At 55.8% G+C, this 23,446-nt stretch overlaps 2 protein-coding genes across 15 annotated transcripts in view; one reads left to right on the forward strand and one right to left on the reverse strand.

Moving 5' to 3' along the window:
* RAB17 (RAB17, member RAS oncogene family) overlaps positions 1-370 on the reverse strand; it is a 108,934-nt gene extending 108,564 nt beyond the window's left edge. The window contains exon 1 of the mRNA XM_049888544.1: positions 360-370. The gene's annotated coding sequence lies outside the window, so the exon portion shown is untranslated. The remainder of the gene's footprint in view (positions 1-359) is intronic.
* LRRFIP1 (LRR binding FLII interacting protein 1) overlaps positions 1-23,446 on the forward strand; it is a 156,807-nt gene that overhangs the window by 62,602 nt on the left and 70,759 nt on the right. Inside the window, exon 1 of one of the 14 annotated variants that reach the window (XM_049888533.1) lies at positions 6,740-6,996. The exons of 3 other annotated variants lie outside the window; for them this stretch is intronic. In XM_049888533.1, coding sequence (XP_049744490.1) covers positions 6,931-6,996 — 66 coding nt within the window. In that variant the 5' untranslated portion in view covers positions 6,740-6,930. Of the gene's footprint in view, positions 1-6,739; positions 6,997-7,171; positions 8,330-17,632; positions 18,736-23,446 lie in introns of those variants that run through there. 10 more of the 14 variants (XM_049888537.1, XM_049888540.1, XM_049888528.1 and 7 more) reach the window with 10 other exon arrangements.

Consider the following 23,446-nt stretch of genomic DNA (forward strand, 5'->3'; position numbering starts at 1 on the left):
GCCCCCATCTGACCTCCCCACCACTCCCCCATGCTGCCTCCCAAGCTGCCCCCTTCCCTCCTCACCATGCCCCCCTGTTGCCCCCCACGCTGCCCTTCTATGATACTCTCACTACTGTGCCCCCCCACCCACCCTCCCCACCATGCCCCACACCACCCTCCCCACCATGCCCCACACCCACCCTCCCCGCCATGCCCCCATCTGCCCTGCCCATCATGCCCCTCCCCTTGCCATGCCCCCATCCCACCCTCCCCACCACTCCCCCATGCTGCCTCCCAAGCTGCACCCTTCCCTCCTCTCCATGCCCCCCACTGCCCCCACGCTGCCCTTCTATGATACTCTCCCCACTATGCCCCCACCCGCCCTCCCCACCATGCCCCCCATACTGCCCCTTATGCTGCCCCCCCACTCTTGCATCCCCGCTCTGCCCCCCACACTCAGAGTTGTGATAAGAATCCTGCACGTCACCAGACCGCAGCTGGAGGCAGAGCTGGTGAACCCTGCAACAGACGGGTGCCATGGAGACACAACAGACCCGGTTTGGGTGTGGCCCCAAATTGGTGAAGTGTTCCGGCGTTTGCTGGTGACCTATGATTCTGATGTTCCTACAACAAAATTAGACCATTCCGGTTGCCTTTTGTTCTTTTCTCACTTGTCTCCTCAAGAAGTGAAGTCCCTGCCTGCGGTCTTGCATATGCCTGAGAACTGGCCTTAAGTTCACAGGTCATTTTAGCTTCCAGGGCAAGACGTGGACATCTCTTCAGCGTGGCCACCCTTAACACGTCCAAGACACAAAGGCTTCGCAAAGCCTGCAGCAGCCCTGCCTGCCGGCCATTCAGTAGAGTCCTGGGTTTAAGCAGGGACGCCAGGGGAATGCAGCCTGTGGGCAGGTCGTTAACTGTGGCAGCTTGGAAGGGGCCTGCATTGAGCATCCCTACCAAAGGAAGATTTTAACCTGAGTCACTGACCTCGCAGCCCTTGTATAAAGCTGGGTACCCAACTCCATGCGGGCCTATCCCAGGTGAACGGCTCCCCCTGGGGTACCCACCACACCATTCCCTTCCTAGAGGGTCTCCACCCATGTGTTCACACCATTTAAAGGCACGTTCGGATTCCTTCTGCTAACCTTCCTAGGGTTGGGAGCTTGGGGCTTCTTTTCTGATATTTTCATACTTCTAGGTTGGAGTCCTGTTGGCACAGTGGTTAAGAGCTACACCTGCTAACCAAAGAGTCGGCAGTTTGAATCCACCAGCTGCTCCTTGGAAACCCTATGAGGCAGTTCTACTCGACTGGACGGCAGCTGGTTTAGGTGGGATGAGTGTTTTAGTTTTGTCTTCCTCCAGGAAAAGGAGCCCTGGGGCACAGTGGTTAAGTGCCCAGCTGCCAACCAAAAGGTCGGTGATTCGAACCCACCAGCTGCTCCACGAGAGAAAGATGTGGCAGTCTGCTTCCTTAAAGATTTACAGCCTTGGGAAACCTATAGGGGCAGTTCTACTCTGTCCTGTGGGGTCGCTATGAGTCAGCATCAACTCAATGGCAATGGGTTTCCAGGGAAAGGGTTTTGTATAATTCTCCCATGACTCATTTAGAGCTGTGAGTCCTGGGATGAAAACGTTACGTCCTCCAAGTTGCATGTTCCACAAACTGTCATTTTTCAAAGCCACGCCCATCCCTTGCCCTTCCCAGCGACAAGTGTTTGGGTTCCAGCCACTCATGAATCACCCTCACAAGCAGCCTTGCTATAAGTTAAAAATAAAATTAAAACAATTGTTTAAAGCCTGCATTGGAAGGGGGCTTCGATGGGGGGGCCCTTTTCATTAGTTGTCGTGGTGGTTGTTAGCTGCTATTGAGTCGGCCCCCAGCGTGTGGAGACTTCATCACAATGAAACAAAATCCCGCCCAGTCCCTCACTGTCCCCGTGGCGGGTTGTAGATCCAACCGTTGTGTTCCACAGGGTTTTTATTGGCTGCTTTCCAGATCACCAGGCCTTTCTTCCTAGTCTGCTTTAGTCTGAAAGCCCTGCTAGATAAACTCTGTTCAGCATCATAGCTATACATAAGCCTTTACCGCCAGGCGGGTATTGGCTGTGCATGAAGTGCGTTGGCTGGGAATCGAACCTGGGTCTCCCGCATGGAAGGCGAGAATTTTGCCACTGAACCGCCAGTGTCCTCTCTTTTCCTTAGAGAGCTATTTATATCAAATTAACAGAAGGCACTCTATCCTTAAAAAAAAAAATCCTTGGGGCCCCAGAAATAAATAGTCACACCAAGAAGCTTACGTTAAGCATTTACCTTGCAATTCAGACTTGGACGTTGCCCTGGAGCTGCGGATGGCTCTGCCGGGCCTCCCAGGGCTGACCCCCACCTAGAAGGAAGTTAGAAAAGTGGTGTCTTTCATATGCTGCCCTTTAGTGTCATAGAAGTCTCTTGCATATTATTATTATTTTATTACTGGGTTTGCTGTTTTCTTCCCAGGACTGAGAACGGCTTTTTTCTTCCCAGGACTGAGAACGCCGGCTAGTTGCTTCTTCCTTCCTCACAGTGTCCTGTCACAGCCATCTCCTCTACTTCCTAAGTCTTCTCAGCCAGCCCCTCCCACAACTGCTCATCCTGGTTCCCAGCCATTTTAACCTGTTGTGGCCTGGGTCCTTCTTGGTGTGGAGGACAGGGCCTGAGTGCCATAAAGAGAGTACTGACCGTGGGGACTCTAGCTGGAGCAGAGGGGAAGGGCAGCTGTTGATTTAGTCTTTGTTGGACTTACTGGATATGGCCCTGGCCTAGCGGGGCAGTGCAAGCTGGCTGTGCTTGGTGGGTCCCCAGGCTAGGGCGTTTGGCCCTCGCTGTCACTGACGTTGGAGTGCTACAAGTCGCCACTGGTGACCCAGGCTAAGTAGCTTGCTTCAGGTAACACAGTACATGGCAGGGCTAGCAACTAAACCAGGCTGTTTAGTTCCAGAGCCTGCCTTCTTAACCCCTCCCCTATATGGTTTTCATGAAGTGGTAATAGCACCAGGACGGCGGCCTCAGGCTTGGGGAGAATGCTCTGTGTGTACTGCCCCGAGACAGGCAGATCAAAGCCTGTCCCCATGCCTCTTCTGGGAGATGTGGTCAGAGTTGACTCCAGCTCATGGCGACCCCAATGTGCGTCAGAGTATAACTGTGCTCTGTAAGGTTTTCAACGGCTGACCTTTCGAAAGTAGATTGCCAGGCCTTTCTTCTGAGGCACCCCTGGGTGGGCTCAAACCACCAACCTTTCAGTTAGCAGCCAAGCGCATTAACCATTTGTACCACCCAGGGACTCCCTGGTAGCTCTAGAACCCACCTATTTAAATCAGAATATTCCCACTGAGGTCTCTGAGGAAGGAGGCCACTTTATTAATTGGCTGTCTTTCTCATCTGTGAAGTTGTCATTACTATTAACGTTATAATTACTTTCCGTGATAAATTCCATATTTGTTTACGAAAAATAGCTCAAAATTATTTTCTCCAATTCATTTATAAAATCAAGAATCATAATGTTATTTTTAAATGTTACAGCCTTTCATTCTCTTTGAAAGTTATTTGATGATATTATCTGTCAAAGGGAGGAGCTCTGTTCATCTTGATCAAAGTGGAAACCTGGTGAATTTCTGCACAGGGGCCCCTTGGCCTTTGCTTCCCCTCTTTTCCTTCTGGCCTTCCTCTCCTAAATCAGGTCCTCCTCTCCCTGGGCCCACCTTCCCTGCCTGCCTGCTGACAACCCCTACTTCCCAAAGCCCCTCCTCTGAAGCCCCATCACTGTCCAATGTGTGACCTGGCCTGGCTGTTTTGTGCTTCCTGGTGGCTCCACGTGTCCTCTCTTCTCCCCAGTGCGAATGGGACTCAGGGAGCACGGGGGTCTTTTTGTCCTTTGTGGTCTGTCCCACTTGGCAAAGGGGTCAGAGGCTGAGCTCTTCCAAGGGACGGGATCTAGATTTCAGAGGAGGAGGAAGAAGGTGTGAAGAAGCAAGGGCAGGCCTGCTCAGAGTCTCCACTTGGCCCCTTGCGCCCTGGCTGTGCTGGAGCGCCTATCACCACGGAAGCCCCAAAATTAGTCAAGCTTCTGCCCTAGCTTCCAGGGGAACACGGGGCCCTGCTGTCCTCGGTAAATGGAAAGGGTGAGCACACAGCTCATGCGCTGACAGGCATGTTACCAAGAGCTAGGGGACGGTGGCAGAGGATGGGGAGTTTGGGGGTTGTGACGTTTACACCTCAGTCGTGGGGTCTCAGGAACCTTTCTGGAGCTGTTTTTGCAGAGCATCCGGCAGGGCGCTGCTGTTGGGGATCCCCTCCTTGAGGCCGGAAGTTGGCTTTTAGGAGCTGATATTTAATTGAAAGAAGGGCGGGCGTGTAAAACGTGTCCCCAGAACAGGGTCAGGAGCGGGTCGGATCTGGTACAGAACTCGGGGGTCAGGGGGATTGCAGACACAGCCGGCCCTGGCCTTGGCCGGCACAGGCTCGACCTCCTGATGAAAACCCCCGGCGTTTCCTTCCCGTGCTGCTGCTCCAAGCGGCAGAGTTTAGGAAAAGTTCGCTGCTTTGCCTGGAGGCTTGGATTTTATGTGCCGAGGTCCATGCTCTGCGCCCCGCGGAGTGGTGCTCGGATTCAGATCCTTCCCACGGGCAGGGACCCTACTTTCTAGCCGCGGCTGAGTGAGGCGAGGGGGAGAGCCCGGGGCGCCCACGGCGGAGCGCGGGGCCTGCGCCCTCCTGCGGCCGAGTCCCAGACACCCGAGCCGCAGCCTCGTACACCGGTGACTCAGGGGCATGGCGAGGGTAACGAGCCCCCAGGGGCAATCTCTAAACTGCCCCCCTAATTCCAGAGCCGAGGGGCAATGCCTAAATTGCGCCCCCTCCCCCAGATTTCAAGATGAGTAGATGCTGATAGCGGTGCTGGAAAGGAGCGGAGCCGCCGGGCAGTGGAATCATCCCAGCGGACGTGGAGAGCCCCGTGCGGAGGGCTCCTCCAAAACAAGGCCGAAGCGGGCCCGGGCTTTCTGGAGCCGCTCAAGTCCTGCGTGGTTTGGTCTGGGTGTATCTGTGCAGCGTGTGGTGTCACCCCCTCTGACGGTGTCACCCGTGCGGTCCGCAGCCCCGCACCCCTAGTGATGTCACTGGTGCTCCCTTGGACTTGCGCCTGGGGCAAGCGCACCCCTTGATCCACCCGAGGGCTCTGCGCTTCTCGAGTGCACACAGCGCCGTGCTGGGTGGGTCGTTAAGGGGGCGGACGAGGGAGTCGCCAGTCCTCGACGACGTGGGCCAGGGCAGCGGGGCCTGGAAGCCGACCCTTCTCGGGGTGACGCGTTAAAGGGGTCCCTGGGCTGGCAGGTGCGGAACTCAGTATGACCTCTCTCCCCAGTGAGCCGCGCCCTCGTGCTGGCCCCACCCCCATCGGACTCCTCCATTCGGGCTCCTGTCGCTGACAGACTCGGGTTCTGTAAAGGCTCCTCCCCTGGTGGGCCCCGCCCCTGCAGGCTCCTCCCCTGGTGGACCCGTGTGCAGACTCCTCCCCTGGTGGGCCCCGCCCCTGCAGGCTCCTCCCCTGGTGGGCCCGTGTGCAGGCTCCTCCCCTGGTGGGCCCCGGCCCCCGTGCAGACTCCTCCCCTGGTGGGCCCCGCCCCTGCAGACTCCTCCCCTGGTGGACCCGTGTGCAGGCTCCTCCTCTGGCGTGCCCCGCCCCCATGCAGACTCCTCCCCTGGCGGACCCGTGTGCAGGCTCCCCCCCCCCGGTGTGCCCCGCCCCGTGCAGGCTCTTCCGCCCTGTGGGACCCCCCCCGGTAAGGCTCCTCCCCCTTGTGGCCCCCTCCCCATGCAGACTCCTCCCCTGGTGGACCCCCGCAAAGCCCCGCCCCTGTGGGTCTCTCCCTTGGGGATCCCTCCCCCCTGCTGGCCCAACCCCCGTGGGACCCCGGCCTCCTTCAGTCTCCAGGCGGACCCTGTCCCCTGCGGACCCGCCCCCTGCAGGTGCCCCCTGTGGGCCTCTCCCCCGTGCAGGCTCCTCCCCCGACAACCCCTCTCCCTCATACCCCTCTTCGCACGCCCACCCCATCGCTGTCCCCTTCCCTGCTAACTCGGGCCCCTGCGGCAGGCTGCCTGGGATCGTTTTTTTTCACCGTTTTTCCGGCAAATAAAAAAATTTTTTTTTTTTTTTTCCGGCAGGAGTCAAAGAGGATTGAACTGGTGATTGGTGGCCGCGTCCCGGCTCGCGTGTCGGAGAGGGGCGGGGCGTGGCGCAGGGGGCGGGGTCGCGCCTGGGGGTGGGGCCGCGGCGCGCGGAGGGGCGGGGCGGGGCGGGGTGGGCGGGAGGGGGAGGTGAGAGCGGGGCGGGGCAGCGCGGGGCGGGCGGGGCAGTGCGGAGCGGGGCGGCCACCAGGGGTGGGCGGGGCAGCGCGGGCGGGGCGGGCGGGGCAGTGCGGAGCGGGGCGGCCACCAGGGGTGGGCGGGGCAGCGCGGGCGGGGTGGGCGGGGCAGTGCGGAGCGGAGCGGGCGGAGTGGGCGGGGCAGCGCGGGCGGGGCGGGCGGGGCAGTGCGGAGCGGGGCGGCCACCAGGGGTGGGCGGGGCAGCGCGGGCGGGGCGGGCGGGGCAGTGCGGAGCGGAGCGGGCGGAGTGGGCGGGGCAGCGCGGGGCGGGCGGGGCAGTGCGGAGCGGGGCGGCCACCAGGGGTGGGCGGGGCAGCGCGGGGCGGGGCGGCCCTGCTCCCTCCGGCCCGCCGCCACCTGCGCCCCGCCCCACCGGCCGCGCCCGAGCCCGCGCACCCCCGGCGCCTCCCGGCGAGAGCGGTTCGGGCCTCGGCGCTGCCGTGGGATTTCGGTGGCCGGCGCCGCGGCGGGCATGCGGCTGCGCTGAGGCCCCGGCCCGCGGACCCGCCGGGTGCGCTCCTAAGGCGCGGCGACTGGGAGCGTGGCCGGCGCGATGGCGAGCTCCCCGGCCGTGCGCAGCGCGGAGATGGACTGCCTGAGTCCCGAGGCGCAGCGGCTGGTAAGGGAGCGGGACCTTGTGGGAGCTCCGTCCCCGTGCAGCTGGTTTCCCCGGGGACCTCCCCTGGATTTCCGGGAGCTGGAGCGGGGCGTGGGGTGGGGGTGCCGAGTCGGCGGACCCCCTTTTTGGCGGGGGGCTGTGGGCGGGAGCCAGCTCGGGCGGGGCTGTCCGGGACACTAGCACCCCCTCTTCTTGTGGGACCCCTGGCCACGGGGAAACGCAGGGTGGCCTCTCCCTCTGCCTGGACTGCCGGCTTCCCCTGCGGAGTTGACTCTGGCGGCGGATCAGCCAGGACGAGGTCTGAGACCTACGTGCGCTCTCGAGTTGCACAGGGAACTGCTAGATTAGGGTTTTACACAATACCGACACCCAGGAACCGGTGCCCAGAGCTGCTGCCCTTCCTGGAGCCTGGCGTCCTCTGGGGCGGGCGTGGTTTCCGGGGCACCTGTCCTGCCCTGAGGCTTCAGACTACTGGGGACGGAACCCCATCTCTCCAGCACCCACAGGAGCCCAAGACCCCAAATCGACATTAGCTGGTCTCCGGGGTCTAGACAGGACCCTCCACCGGTGGGACTTCGCTGTAATCCAGCTCCAGACCCAGTAGTGGAACCATGGGTATCAGGGAGTGTGGCCACCAAAATTGGGTGGGGAATGAGATGGGGAAGGATGGAAAAGCCCCACATTGACACAGCTTGCAGTTGATCGTGAATGGAAGTTTTTAAAGGTGAAAGGTGTGGGGTGCACTTTGGTAAAGAAATATTTTTTTGGCCTAATACTGAAAAAAGAATACTGAAGAGAGCAAAAAACACTAAATTTACACTTTATTGGGTTTTTGTGGGGACTTTGAGGAAAGCATGAACCCCAAACAATTGCCCATTCACCAGGTAGAAGTTAATCACCCGCTGGGTGTGGAGAGAACTTAGAGATGAGTAAGCTTTCCCTGCCCTTGGAGGAGCTTCCTGGTCAGCGCCCGCCCGAGAGAGTCACAGAACTGGACTCTAATGAGTGCACCCTCAGAACTGAAATTCCTTGCTGAGGAGGGTCTGCTGGATTTTCCTTAATGTCCATTTTAGTGTGCTGCTTCTGTTATCTCATTTCACGTTGAGGCTGTAAGCCAGACTTTTGGAGCTGGCTCAGACCCCTTAACATAATTTGCTTCTAGGGGCCTGAGGACTTACAGACAGATCCTGAAGCCATCTTCAGTGAACCCACTTCCATCAGTGAAGGGTGCTGGAAATGAGGATGGATAGGGTGCGGCCAAGATGCCTGGTGCGCCAAAGGAGCCACCAAGATAAACCAGAGATGGCAAAGATGAGGTAGATGGTAGTCCTAGGTAAGATTCTAGTGCAAAAGAGCACACAACCGGGCTGGGGGAACAGCTGGGTACAGTTGGCACTGGATACAGTGTCCCCTTACAGTGGAGACAACAGCTGGGTACAGTGAGGCGCCGGCTACAGTGTCCCCTTACAGTGGAGACAACAGCTGGGTACAGTGAGGCACTGGCTACAGTGTCCCCTAGCAGTGGAGACAACAGCTGGGTACAGTGAGGCACTGGCTACAGTGTCTCCTGACTGGGGAGACAATAGCTCGGTACAGTGAGGTGCTGGGTACAGTGTCCCCTGACTGTAGAGACAACAGCTGGGTACAGTGAGGCGCTGGCTACAGTGTCTCCTGACTGTGGAGACAACAGCTGGGTACACTAAAGCACTGTATACGGTATCTCCTTAGCACTTTGGGCCTTGAACCTTGCCTGGGTTAAGAGGCCTGCTTCATAGAGCTGTTGCAGAAATAAGTAGGACAAAAGCAGGTGGTTCATCCCCACAGGCTCGCCACCTGTCGCCCCAACACCAGAACCCCATAAGCTCTGAAAACCAAAAGTTTGTGGCAAAAATTCCTTTGGCAGTGAAACCTGGCCAGACTGAGTAAGGCTATTTTTAGTCATTATTTATTCATGGATTTCTCTGCAGGCTTGTTAATGTGTTTGATTAAGGGCTGGTATGCAGAGTTGTCACAGAGTACGTGGTATATGAATCCTATGGTTGCTGTTCTTGTTAGGTGTCACCACGTCAGTTCTGACTCATAGGGACCCTGTGTACCACAGAACGAAACACTGCCTGGTCCTGTGCCATCGTCACAGTCGTTGTCGTACTTGAGCCCATTGTTGTAGCCACTGTGTCAATCCATCTTGTTGAGGGTCTTCCTCTTTTTCACTGACTTCACCAAACTTGATGTCCTCCTCTAGGGATTGGTCCCTCCTGAAAACACGTCCAAAGTATGTGAGACAAAGTCTCGCCATCCTTGCCTCTAAGGACCATTTTGGTTGTACTTCTTCCAAGACAGATTTGTTCATTTTTTGGCAGTCCGTGGCCTATTTGATATTCCTCACCAACACCATAATTTAAAGGCATTGATTCTTCTTCGGCCTTCCTTATCCATCGTCCAGCTATCACATGCATATTAACCTTCTGAAATCCAGGAACCTTTTCATTCTGAAACATTTGGCCCCAATAGTTGCCAGTAAGAAAATGTAAACCTGTAGCAACTCGATGTCAACTAACAACAACAGGGGCTTTTTTTTTTTTTTTTAAACAAATAAGTAGTAAGAAAACTTTATTAGAGAGTGGTGCATGGGGGAGTGAAGGAGCTCTGGTGGCACGATGGCTAAAAACTCAGCAGTTTGAACCCCCCAGCCACTCATTGGAAAAAGAGACCTGTCGAACTGCTCCCAAAAGATTACAGCCTAGAAACTCTATGGGGCGGTTCTCCCCTGTCGTGTAGAATTGCTATGAATCTTCCATAAAGATTACAGCCTACGGAACCCAATGGGGCAGACCTACCCTGTCCTATGGGGTCACTATGAGTGGAATTGACTCGACAGCATGCAACAGTATGGGGAACAGAAGTGAGACAGTCCCTGTGTGCTGAGGTTGTGGTGTGTTGGAAAAGGAAGCGTCTGTTTGAGAGATGAGCAGTGGTGTCAGGAAGATGAGGCGAGGTGCAGAAGTGGGGCGCGTTTCCATAGGAATCATACGCGGCCACTGCAGGATGCAGAGCTCCAACTGGAGACTGGTGGGCATTTCAGACTGGGTTAACCCAGCTTCTATTCTACAGTAAGTGTCCCTGTGACCTGGGATTGTGACTGTTGTTAGCTACTGTCAAGTTAGCCTGATTCATGGTGACCGCATGCGTAACAGAACAAAACGCTGCCCAGTCCTACACCACCCCCGTGATCAGTTGCGGGTCGGGCCATTGTGATCCATAGGGTTTTCATGGGCTGATTTTTAGAAGTAGATCACCGGCCCTTCCTTCCTAGTCCACCTTGGTCTGGAAGCTCTACTGAAATCCGTTCAGCATCATAGAGACACACGAGCCTCTGCTGACAGATGGGTGGTAGTCCTGCTTGAGGTACATTAGTCAGGAACCGAACCCGGATCTTCTACATGGAAGGTGAGAATTCTACCACTGAACCACCACCGCCCCAACGTGTGCTGGGATTAGGGGTCTTCAGTGGAGGGAGAGGGCTGGAGGCCACCTTGGTGAGATAGGGGGTTGTCAGGAAGAGGCAGCTTTGGCAAGCTCCACCTGAAGAAAAGGGCAGGGTCCACCCTGGGCCCACCCTGGAACGATGTAAGACGATCAGCTGTGGGCCATTGCTCTAGCTTTCCCATTTCTTTATCTTTTGTAACTTCCCCACGTTTGAGGCATGTTGTGTCACCTTTGGTGTCTTTCGACATACTAATTAGTGATAAAAAAAAAACGATAAGCCCTTGTAAATGACCAGGACCATCCTGAGGAGAAGCTGGAAGGGTAGAGCCTGTACACACAGGCTCACAAGTCCCTTCTCAAGTGGCCGCTGTAGGCACCTGGGTCCGCGTTCCAGGAGCTGCAGGGGAAGAGTGTTGACTCATGTGGGTGAGGTCAACACCGAGATGGCGGTCCTGCTGTAGCTCCGCTTGGGATTTTGAGCTCAGAGCCACAGTAGCACTTAGATGTATCATTTCCCAAAGCAGTTAAGATAGGAAAGTAGTAAGTTTAAGTCTTTTCTAATAGTATTCAGAGTGTCCTACTGGGGCAAAACTGGAGACAGAATTTCCCGTTTTGTCTAAGAGTTCGTTTCTGTTCAGCTTGAACTGATACCACACAGCGGAAGCCTCCTTTGCAAATTTCTAAACCCTGCAGTCTGAGCTGCCACTTACATGGTGCACAGGAAGTCAAGTTATTTATAGTTGCAAAACTGTGTTTCTGTGAAGTTAATTGGAGTATTACCTGATGAGAGCCAGGCTCTTATCCAATGTCTACAGAATTGTGAGGCCAAGTGTGGCCTGATGTTTGCTCCTCAAAAGGCAATGTTCAAGAGGAATTTGTTATCCCCCAAAAATCAGGCTCTGTGACTCAGCAAAGGAATTGTTTATGACTCCTTACTCATGTGCCAGTGTTTCCAATCTATTCATGTTTAAGGGCATTATGCTTAGAGCCTCAGAGGCCATGATGTTCAAATTCCTAGTCTGTTATTAACAGTCATTAAACCCTGTTACATCCTAGTGGTTTGAGACACATGTGAGGTAGAGAGGTGTTTTCGTTACCTTATTTTACTCTTGGTCTCCCAAATTTTAGTTTGTTTTTGGTTTTCTTTTAGTAAAGAAACTTATTTTCATGGAATGGATTTATAAGAATTTTTATTATTCAGACTATTTAGATAAAATTAAATAAGCCTCTTTCTCCCACGTTAAACAAAGCTGTCTCTTGCCAGTACCCAAGATTTAGTCATTCAAAATTGCCATGTGCTTGATTACAGCTACAGCCTCCCTTCCCCAGGCCAAATTCCAAAACAGAGCAACTGAAAAACAGCACAAAGGTGTATTCTGAGATTCATTCATTCTTTTGGGAGGACCAGCGTTTCAAGTGGCTTCTCCTTAGGGCTGTAACTTGGCGACTTTAAAACCATCTGAGTAGTTTTGTATTGAATCTGAATTACAACTACTTTGTTCTAGAGAAGTAATTTATCCTAAATTATTATAGTGAGGATTTACTTTTAGTTTGAATCAGAATGTTTCATTTACATTCCTGAACACCATTTATGTTCCTCGTGTCTGTTATAGGGGGCAGTGGGTGTGTCATTTTCCTGAGGGAAGAGAAGTAAAGCACCTGCTCGGGAGAGGGTTGACAGAACCCACCTACTTCCTGTGAAATTTCCCCTGTGGTCTTTTTTTCTGCTTGCTTTGCTAGGTGGGTGCCTTAACATGCTTGTCTCCTCATGGTGCTTTCCAGCTTAATCTGGGTAGGATTTGTCCCACTAGATCGGTACCTGTTGCAGAAGACACGATGTAAATAATAAACATCGCTAACATTTGTCTCAGTGGTTTAACTTTTGTCAAACCCTTGCTGTGTCCTCCTGTTGGTGTTTTATGTAGAACTCTTTTTGTGTGTGGTGAAAACATACATAACAAACCATACACCATCTTGGACAATTCCTGCATGTACAACTCAGCGACATTGATTGTATTCTTCAAGTCATGCCATCATTGATGCTGTCCTTTTCCCAGTCATTCCACCACCAGGAACATCAACTCAGTGCCCCTAAGCAAAAACTCCCCCTTCCCCCTCCCTCCGAAGGTAATAATAGCTGTAATCAAGCACATGGCAATTTTGAATAATTAAATCTTGGGTACTGCAAAAGACGGCTTTGTTTAACTTGGAAGAAAGAAGCTAATTTAATTTTCTCTTGATAGTCTGAATACTAAAAATTCTTAGCTTTGGTTTCTGTATATTTCATGTGAGACCATATAGTATTTGTCCTTTTGCAAGTGACTTGTTTGGCTCTGCGTGATGTTTGCAGGCTTCATCCGTGTAGCATGTATGAGGACTTCCTCTCTCTCTCTGTGGCTGAGTACTCCATTGCGTGTATATACTACATTCTGTTTATCCATTCATCCGTTGATGGACATTTTGGTTGTTTCCACCTTTTGGCTATTGTGAAAAGTGCTTGCGTAGAAATCCTATCTTCCCAGCTTTCGTCACAGCCTCATGAGGAGTTGGTAGTTTTGCTAACTCCATTGTACAGATAAAGATAAAACTGAGGCTCAGAAAAGTTAGGTGGCCGCCCCAAGCCCACCTAGCAGTGTGCTGACACCTAGACCCGTCTGTCATTGTTGCTGCCATCAGCTTCTGTTTGCATCCTGGGATCTCACAGCCCCAACACCGGGACCCAGAGATTTCTATTTACTAAGGTGGCTTCTTAGGACAAGGGTGCTTGTCCCTGAATGAATATTGAGAAGTTGTCGAGGTTTCCTTTTCTATATCTGGTAACTTTCAGACGATTGAATGGGCAGTGGTCCACTGTTCTAAATAAGGAAAAGGAGAGCAGAAATGAAAGGCTGCAGAAACTCCTGTTTCACACTTTTTCACGCCGTGGTGACTTTGTAACTGTTCCTTATGTCACCGTGCACCAGAAGTGCTGAGGCAGAAGTCTTTTTTCTGCTCAGGTAGCTCCTCCCCCATCCAAGTGGACCAGCTCTTTGGGGGTAGAAATGACAGCTTCTCTCTCTCTCTTTTATAGCGGGATCCAGAAGCATCTTTGTCTCCTAGTGCTACTGTCACAGAAATGCCATAAGTGAATGGCTTTAACAAACACACTTGTTTATTTTCTCACAGTTTAGGAGGCTGGAAGTCTGAATTCAGGGAGCCGGCTCTAGGGGAAGGCTCTCAGTTGACTCTGGGGGAAGGTCCTTGTCTCTTTGGGCATCTGTAGCCTGGCGTGCCTTGGTTCCTTGGAGACCTCCATGTGGCATCTGTCTTCCCCGTTTGTGCTTGCTCCTCTCTGCACCTAATGTGCTCTTTTATATCTGAAAAGTCGTTAGGTTTAAGACGCACCCTACTCTGATTTGGCCTCACCAACATAACAAGGAAAACCTTATTCCCAAACGGGGTTACATCCACAGGGGTAGGCGTCAGGATTCTGACACATATTTGGGGGAGATACAGTTCAGTCCATAATGAAGAGTATCTATTGCCTATAGGGGAGGTTGTCAGTAGTCACCAGCTGCCTCAGGTAGGAAGACCCTGGAGCTTCTGGGATTGGCCTTATCTTGAATGGAAACAAAACGTTTTCTGAAACCTTCCAGGTGTGGGGTTTGCAGGAAAGGTCTTGGAGACTGTAGGTGAAGGTGAAGGGGAGGGGGGAGCCCAGATTGGGTGGCTAGATAGAAACCTGTCATCTGGCGAGCAGCTGGCAGACAGGTGAGGCTGGAGAAGGATGTAGTAACAGCAGTTCATTTGCCGAGAAGACACTGTGTATCATTTCCTGTTCATCAAAATCAATGTGGGTGGTGGCTATCCAGGAGACTGGATGGTGCTGTGAAGTTTGAATACCAAAAAACCCAAACCAAACCCATTGCCATCGAGTTGATTCCGACTCATAGCGACCCTGTAGGACAGAGTAGAGCTGCCCCAGAGAGTTTCCAAGGAGCACCTGGTGGATTCGAACTGCTGACCTTTTGGTTACCAGCTGTAGCTCTTAACCACTATGCCATCAGGGTTTCCGAAGTTTGAATAGGTCGATGTTCTTCTTTATTGCACTTGATAAAAGCAGCATCAATAATTTTGTTTCTGATTAATATAAATTTGTTATTTGATATATGAGGTACTTTTAAGGGATTTACTTTTAGTTAATAAGCAAAGTCAGGAGACTTGTAGTAACAAAGGGGAAAGAAGTCTGCCGACCCAGTAGCTCACCTCAGGTATAAAAAAAAAAAGAGGCGGGGAATTGCAGAGGAAAAGGAAACGTTTAGGGATCACGTAGCCTCATTCCCCCTCACCCCACCCTGCCCCTCTGTAATGAACGCTGATGTTCAGAAGTTTAAGGAATCTACCCAAGCTCGTGTTAACTGGTATGCAATAGAGGCAAAACTGGTTTCTAAGCCTTGAGACTTCTTTGTGGACAGCCTCCATCTGTGAAAAAGCCTCCATCTGTAGAACAATTTAAATGAGAATGCTGCAGCCCCAGCATAGAGACTGCCTGCCCCAGCGCCTCTGGGACTTTTCCTCTATGTCCCCCAAGGGCTGAGGAAGGTGCCCAGCTCCTGGGGCATTCACCCAGCGAGAGTAGCCAGGCGAGATGGAGGTCTCCTTCAAAGGCTGCTGTTTTATCTTTAAAATCCATGATAATTTTATAATCCACTCCATAATTGACTCTGATGGAAACCGTTTTAAATAGCTTGTTAAATTTCAGTCTTCAACTTTACACTCTCCAAATCATCAGGTAAGATTGAGGCAGGTGTGCCTGCCCTGTATGTCCAGTGGCCTCAGAGTGGCACTCAGACCAGCGATCTGAACCTGTGCTCTTTTGGCTCCACAGGGTGGCCGGGCGCCATCTTGGCATCAGTAGAGGATTGAGGATTGGGCACCACTTTTCAGTGCAGAAGTTGTAAAGCTTCATTTTCCAACCCTGTCAGACCCAACACCCCCCCGTTTTTAAAAAGTTTTTTGTTGTTGTTGTTAAAGATATACGCAGCACAAATGCGCCAATTTCAACAGTTTCTACATGTACAATTCAGCAACGTTGATTATTACTCTTCAAGTTGTGCAGCCATTCCCACCCTCCTTCATGTGCATGCCCGTCTGCAGTGCGGGGTGGCCGGCATCCCTGGCCCTGCTCTCTGAGTCCCAGTAGCTCCCCCCATCATTGTGACAACTCCCCTCAACATTTCCAAGATGCCCTCTGTGTGTTGGCAACTCTCCCACCAGCAGCTGCTGCCCCAAAGCACCCTCCATCATGGCGGCTGCAATCACAGTCATGGCTGTAGAGGATAGGCCTCCTTGTTGTGGCCATTGGGGAACCACTTTGACGCCTAACCAAGCAAGCGTTCTGAAAGGCGAGTGTTTCTTTTGAGACAGAGTTGAGATGCATCTGTCAGCCGAGGGACCCGGGGCCATGGAGACACATGACAGAGGCCAGCAGCTGGCCACCATTCAAAGCTATGAGGCTTGTCCGCGCTCTTATCTGAGCAGGAGAACGCCTCAGCCAGTCTGCTCAGCTGCTCTGAATAGCGAACTATTTTTAGAATCTACTGAGTATGAAGAGCTGGAGGTTGGCATAGGAAGCAAACATTGGTGGCAGCTGTCAGTTCCTGGAGCACCGACAGCCAGGAAATTGACAGGGATTCTGGGTCGTTTTCTCATAGCTACAGCACACAGCCGTATCTGCTGCAAACTGGGGACTGTGGGGCACACCCAGTGTCGCTTGGACTCGGCCTGCGTGTACTTTCCTTAGCGAGCCCCAGACCTCAGCATCCTGGGAAAGAATCAGATATTGGCCAAGGATTACTGGTTTCTAAGCAAAATTGGTCCTTTTCAGCCACTTCAGGCCTCAACCAATGTCCCTGGATGGCACAAGCGATTTGTGATCAGCTGCTAACTTGAAGGTTGGTGATTCAAACCGACCCAGCAGTTCCACAGAAGAAAGGCCTGGCAATCTACTTCCATAAAGATTACAGCCAAGAAAACCCTACAAGGCAGTTCTACTCTGTAACACATGGGGTCATCCTGAGTTGGCATCAACGGCAACAGGTTTGGGATTTTTTTGGTTTAGGCCTCAGTGACATGAGGTTCCTGCCCCATCCACGTGAATGAACTCTCAGTACATCCTTAACGCTTTCCCAAAAGGTTGTGAATTATAGTTATAGTGTATCATGCGGCGTGAAAAAAACAATGCTGCCAGTTTTTCAATTCTGTTGGATTTGAAAGCCTGGAGGCTGAAAGCAACACATGTAATTATTATTAAAACTTCCTCCTACGTGTAGAACGCTGTACAGCTGGCAGACGGTGCCTTTCTCTGCACAGCCGCTGTGGCATCATTGCCATTGTACATCTGAGAAGGGACTTGGCATGCAGCTGGTGTCACTGCTGTCCCCCTTCTTGTCGGACTAAGAGCTGCTGGTCCGAGGCCCAGGCCTCTCTCCATGAGCCACACGGCATTACAGGATGTATTGCAGACAGTCTCCTTTCAAAGACTGTTCTAGGTCAGCATCCCACCACCAAGAGGACTGCAGTTGCTAATTTGCATGGTGATAGTCTCTGTTATGGATTGAATTGTGTCCCTCAAAATATGTGTCAACTTGGCTAGGCCACGATTCCCAATATTCTGTGATCGTCCACCATATTGTCATCTGATGTGATTTTCCTATGTGTTGTAAATCCTACCGCTATGATGTTAATGAGGCAGGATTAGACGCAGTTATCTTAATGGGCAGGACTCAGTCTGCAGGATTAGGTTGTGTCTTAAGCCAATCTCTTTTGAGATTTAAAAGGGAGAAGCGAGCAGAGAGACGGGGGACCTCATCCCACCAAGAATGTAGTGCTGTAAGCAGAGCGTGTCCTTTGGACCCAGGGTCCCTGCTCCTGAGAAGCTCCTAGTCCAGCGGAAGACTGACGACAAGGACCTTCCCCCAGAGCCAACAGAGAGAGAAGGCCTTCCCCTGGAATTGGTGCTCTGAATTCGGACTTCTGGCCTCCTAGACTGTAAGAGAATAAATTTCTCTTTGTTAAAGCCACCCGCTTGTGGTATTTCTGTTATAGCAGCACTAGAGGTGGAGGCTGGCTGCCAGAGCTGCTGTGCCAGCTGTCTGGATGACGCCTTTGAAAACCCCACCACTGTCTCATTTACAGGGAGGAAATGATGCAAAAGCGCCTCAGTCCTGTTTCTCGAGAACTGATGGAGGGAGTTATGGCTGGTAAATCCCTTCCAGCTTCTGTGTAGCATTCTGAAACTCCTGGGTGTAACTGTTAGCTGCTGTGGAGTTGACCCCGACTCACAGTGACCCCAGGCTCCATGGAATGAAATGCTGCCTGTCCTGTGCCCTCCATCGCAGAGCCATCGTGGATCGGACCGTTGTGGTCCGTAGGGTTTCGACTGGCTGGTTTTCGGGGAAATAGATCACCCAGCCTAATGCCTAGTCTGTCTTAGCCTGGAAGCTCTGCTGAGACCTATTCAGCATGAGAGCCACACCCAGACCTCCACCAACAGATGGGTGGTGGCTGCACATGGGGTGCACAGGCCGGAAATGGCGGCTGGGTCTCCCGCATGGAAGGCGAGAATTCTGCCACCGAACCACCGGTGTTCTCTCTGGGTGTAGATACAGGGTTTAAAAGCAGAATAAGGACTTTTTCTGCAGGGTGCGTGGTCCAAGGATACAGAATTCCACGCTATGTTTGAACCCCAGAAGAGCCTCTAAGCTAAGGAAATGTGTGAATAGCGGAATTCCCTGAAGTTATTTGCAGCTTTTTAAATTATTTTGTACATACCACCTGCAAACACCTTCTCCGTCTACAGGCAGCTGGGGATTCCCTTCCACGAATGTTTATCCATTCTCTGAGCTTTGAAGAGGAGTCCCTGGGCGGTGCCAACGGCTTAGCGCTGGACCGTGAGCCAAAAGACAGGCCTGGAGATTGCTTCTGAAAGGTCACAGCCTTGGAAACCCTGTGGAGCAGTTCTGCTCTGCGCACATGAGGTCACCGTGAGTCAGAATCCAGTCGATGGCAACTAGCAACAGCAGTTCTTTGAAGAGCACCATGTGGGGACCTACAGCAATTCAACAGTGGGAGCCGCAGAAGAGCGCAGATACCATTCGACTCGTAGAGCCCTCGAAGGTTGCTGGAATTGGGGTTCAGGGTGTTGGGGTGCTGCCCGCTCTTGGGGAGGATCTCCTGTTTCTTCCAAAACCTGCGCTGCAGACACAAGGACAAGTAAGAACCAAGTTATTGTGCAAAAGCCTCGGGGCAGGGAGGCTAGGGCGGGGGCTCTGTTCTGTGAGCCCCCTGGCCCTCTCTCACTGGGCCTGGTGAAGGACTTCTCTTTCTAGCTCTCCTGGCCCCCATCCCCAGCCCACACTGCCCTGCACTGAGCCACCTGACCCCAGGAAGGAGCTGGCATCCTTGGACCCCTGTTTTATCACCACTGCAACTCACAGCAGGTCAGCTCGGGTGGCTGGCGCACGGAGCTGGGCCGTCCGGTCAGGCCAGAGCAGGCCTGTGCGGACTGCTGTCTCCCTCTTCGTGTTCTGCTCCGGCAGATAGCATCCCGTCCGCTCCGCAGTCGGTCAGAGCCAGAACAACCAGGGCCCTCATGTGGTACAGCGGCCTTCACTACAGTAGCTCCTGCCCGGGACGTGTGGCTGAGAAGGCATCCAGGGGAGGTGACTGCGTGTGACTGTCCCCACCCAGCCCGGGCACCCTGAGGGTCAAGGTCCAGGTTGCCGAGACCTCTGAGCCCTGAGTGCCATACGGTCAGCGTTGAGGGCAGCGGCCGGACACCCTGGCTCTTTTTACCCATCTGTCAGGAGGCCCTGGGGTCAGGCTTAACACGTCTGTGTGTTTTTAGCGTCTCTCACCACCACACAGATCACCTCGGTCTGAGAGTGCTGTGTAGTTATATAAAAAAAAATATATATATATATATATATGTTAATATAAAAACTCAAAGTGACCATTGGAGCTGAGGGTTCAGTTCTTTTTTTTTTTTTTTTATTGTGTTTTAGGTGAAAGTTTATAGCACAAATTAGTTTTTCATTCAAAAACTTGTACACAAATTGTTTCACACAAGCCCTGCAATGTGGCAGCACTCTCCTCCTTTCCACCCTGGTTCTCTGTGTCCATTCGTCCAGTTTTCAAGGTTCAGTTCCTTAAAATTACTGTAATGGGGTAACTTGGTGATAGCTGGAGGCGTCCCTTCCCAAGTGCCCCACCCTTACAAAGTGCCTCCCTTTAAAATCCAGGGCTTAGAAAACCGTGTACGGGGTCTGGACCAGGCCCAGGGGGATGGGGGGACACGGCCGACTCTCCCTGTGAGGCGGGACAGGCGGAACTCTGCCTTCCTGACCAACAGGTATGAGAGGTCAGCTCCTGCCTTTCTCCGACCCTCAGGGGTGTGGGGAGTGCCAGCCGAAGCAGGAAGAGGGGAGCCGAGGAGGGGCAACACTGAGGCGGTGTTTAGCAAAAAACTGATGGAGCTTCAACCATCTTGTAGCATCAGCAGGCACCGTCCTGTTCCTTAGGCTCCTTTAACTTACTTTCTGTCTGGGCCCCACCCCCAGAAGTTCTAACTGGGGAGCCTGGAGTGGGGCCTGAGATTCTGCAGTTCTAACAAGTTCCCTCGTTGTACTGATGCTGCCTCTGGGGCTCACACTTCGAGAACCATTGGTGAAAAGAACCCGTGTGCCCCTCCCCCAGCTTCAAGGGTCACCAGCTTATGCCCCTTTACATCCCCCTGTCCTCCCACCCGGGTCACCTGGAGGCAGATCCGGGAGGGAGCTTATCATCTCATCCTTAAATGCTTCCCAGGAACCTCAGCAAGGATGGTATTGGGCAGAGAAGGGGGTACAGGGCCCAGAGGCTTCCCCTTCCCAGAGCCCCGTGACCAGGTGGACAGGGGCCAAGAAGCAGCGCTGAGGGCCTTTGTGAGGCAGGGCCCTGTGAGGGTGCATGTGGCAGGGAGCAGTGAGGGCCAGTAAACCACCCCCGCTAGCTGAAAGTGGAAGGGAGCCTTTGAAAGCTCTCGAAGCAGTTTGGCAGAGCTGTGACATCAAGTATGCAATTTTATATTTTACAAAACTGATCCTTGACGAATGGGAAGTAAAAATACAGGTCCTGCGCCATGAAGCAGTGGCTGAGGTTCACCAATCCTTGCGAACAGCTGCCTAGACAGGAGTGCCTTGGGGGAACCTGGCAGCGTGGATAGGAGCGCCTTGGGGGGGGCCTGGCAGTGTGGACAGGAGCGCCTTGGGGGGGGCCTGGCAGTGTGGACAGGGCGCCTTGGGGGAACCTGGCAGTGTGGATAGAAGCGCCTTGGGGGGGTGGCCTGGCAGTGTGGACAGGGACGCCTCGGGGGGGGCCTGGCAGTGTGGACAGGGGCACCTGAGGGGGGCTGGCAATGTGGACGGGGCACTTTGGGGGGGCCTGGCAGCGTGGACGGGGGCTCCTTGGGGGGGCCTGGCAGCGTGGACGGGGGCTCCTTGGGGGGGCCTGGCGGTGTGGACAGGGGCGCCTTGGGGGGGCCTGGCGGCGTGGACAGGGGCGCCTTGGGGGAGCTGGCAGCGTGGACGGGGCGCCTTGGGGGGGCCTGGCGGCGTGGACAGGGGCGCCTTGGGGGGGCCTGGCGGTGTGGACAGGGGCGCCTTGGGGGGGCCTGGCGGTGTGGACAGGGGAGCCTTGGGGCGGCCTGGCGGTGTGGACGGGGCACCTTGGGGGGGCCTGGCGGTGTGGACAGGGGCACCTGGGGGGGGCTGGCAATGTGGACAGGGGCACTTTGGGGGGGCCTGGCGGTGTGGACAGGAGCGCCTTGGGGGGGCCTGGCGGTGTGGACAGGGGCGCCTTGGGGGGGCCTGGCGGTGTGGACAGGGGCACCTGGGGGGGGCTGGCAATGTGGACAGGGGCACTTTGGGGGGGCCTGGCGGTGTGGACAGGAGCGCCTTGGGGGTGCCTGGCGGTGTGGACAGGGGAGCCTTGGGGCGGCCTGGCGGTGTGGACGGGGCACCTTGGGGGGGCCTGGCGGTGTGGACAGGGGCACCTGGGGGGGGCTGGCAATGTGGACAGGGGCGCCTTGGGGGGGCCTGGCGGTGTGGACAGGGGCGCCTTGGGGGGGCCTGGCGGTGTGGACAGGGGCGCCTTGGGGGGGCCTGGCGGTGTGGACAGGGGAGCCTTGGGGCGGCCTGGCGGTGTGGACGGGGCACCTTGGGGGGGCCTGGCGGTGTGGACAGGGGCACCTGGGGGGGCTGGCAATGTGGACAGGGGCACTTTGGGGGGGCCTGGCGGTGTGGACAGGAGCGCCTTGGGGGGGCCTGGCGGTGTGGACAGGGGCGCCTTGGGGGGGCCTGGCGGTGGGGACAGGGGCACCTGGGGGGGGCTGGCAATGTGGACAGGGGCACTTTGGGGGGGCCTGGCGGTGTGGACAGGAGCGCCTTGGGGGTGCCTGGCGGTGTGGACAGGGGAGCCTTGGGGCGGCCTGGCGGTGTGGACGGGGCACCTTGGGGGGGCCTGGCGGTGTGGACAGGGGCACCTGGGGGGGGCTGGCAATGTGGACAGGGGCACTTTGGGGGGGCCTGGCGGTGTGGACAGGAGCGCCTTGGGGGGGCCTGGCGGTGTGGACAGGGGCACCTGGGGGGGGCTGGCAATGTGGACAGGGGCACTTTGGGGGGGCCTGGCGGTGTGGACAGGAGCGCCTTGGGGGGGCCTGGCGGTGTGGACAGGGGCGCCTTGGGGGGGCCTGGCGGTGTGGACAGGGGCGCCTTGGGGGGGCCTGGCGGTGTGGACGGGGCGCCTTGGGGGGGCCTGGCGGTGTGGACAGGGGCACCTGGGGGGGGGCTGGCAATGTGGACGGGGCACTTTGGGGGGGCCTGGCAGCGTGGACGGGGGCTCCTTGGGGGGGCCTGGCGGCGTGGACAGGGGCGCCTTGGGGGGGCCTGGCGGCGTGGACAGGGGCGCCTTGGGGGAGCTGGCAGCGTGGACGGGGCGCCTTGGGGGGGCCTGGCAGCGTGGACAGGGGCACCTGAGGAGGGCTGGCAATGTGGACAGGGGCACCTTGGGGGGGCCTGGCGGTGTGGACAGGGGCGCCTTGGGGGGGCCTGGCAGTGTGGACAGGGGCGCCTTGGGGGGGCCTGGCGGTGTGGACAGGGGAGCCTTGGGGCGGCCTGGCGGTGTGGACGGGGCACCTTGGGGGGGCCTGGCGGTGTGGACGGGGCACCTGGGGGGGGCTGGCAAAGTGGACAGGGGCATTTTGGGGGGGCCTGGCGGTGTGGACAGGAGCGCCTTGGTGGGGCCTGGCGGTGTGGACAGGGGCGCCTTGGGGGGGCCTGGCGGTGTGGACAGGGGCGCCTTGGGGGGGCCTGGCGGTGTGGACGGGGCGCCTTGGGGGGGCCTGGCGGTGTGGACAGGGGCGCCTTGGGGGGGCCTGGCGGTGTGGACAGGGGCGCCTTGGGGGGGCCTGGCGGTGTGGACGGGGCGCCTTGGGGGGGCCTGGCGGTGTGGACAGGGGCACCTGGGGGGGCTGGCAGGGTGGACAGGGGCGCCTTGGGGGGGCCCGGCGGTGTGGACGGGGCGCCTTGGGGGGGCCCGGCGGTGTGGACAGGGGCGCCTTGGGGGGGCCCGGCGGTGTGGACAGGGGCGCCTTGGGGGGGCCCGGCGGTGTGGACAGGGGCGCCTTGGGGGGGCCCGGCGGTGTGGACGGGGCGCCTTGGGGGGGGCCCGGCGGTGTGGGCGGGGCGCCTTGGGGGGGCCCGGCGGTGTGGACAGGGGCGCCTTGGGGGGGCCCGGCGGTGTGGGCGGGGCGCCTTGGGGGGGCCTGGCGGTGTGGGCGGGGCGCCTTGGGGGGGCCTGGCGGTGTGGACAGGGGCGCCTTGGGGGGGCCTGGCGGTGTGGACAGGGGCGCCTTGGGGGGGCCTGGCGGTGTGGGCGGGGCGCCTTG

The sequence above is a fragment of the Elephas maximus genome, chromosome 6 (assembly GCF_024166365.1).
Source record: "Elephas maximus indicus isolate mEleMax1 chromosome 6, mEleMax1 primary haplotype, whole genome shotgun sequence".
Lineage (NCBI taxonomy): Eukaryota > Metazoa > Chordata > Mammalia > Proboscidea > Elephantidae > Elephas > Elephas maximus.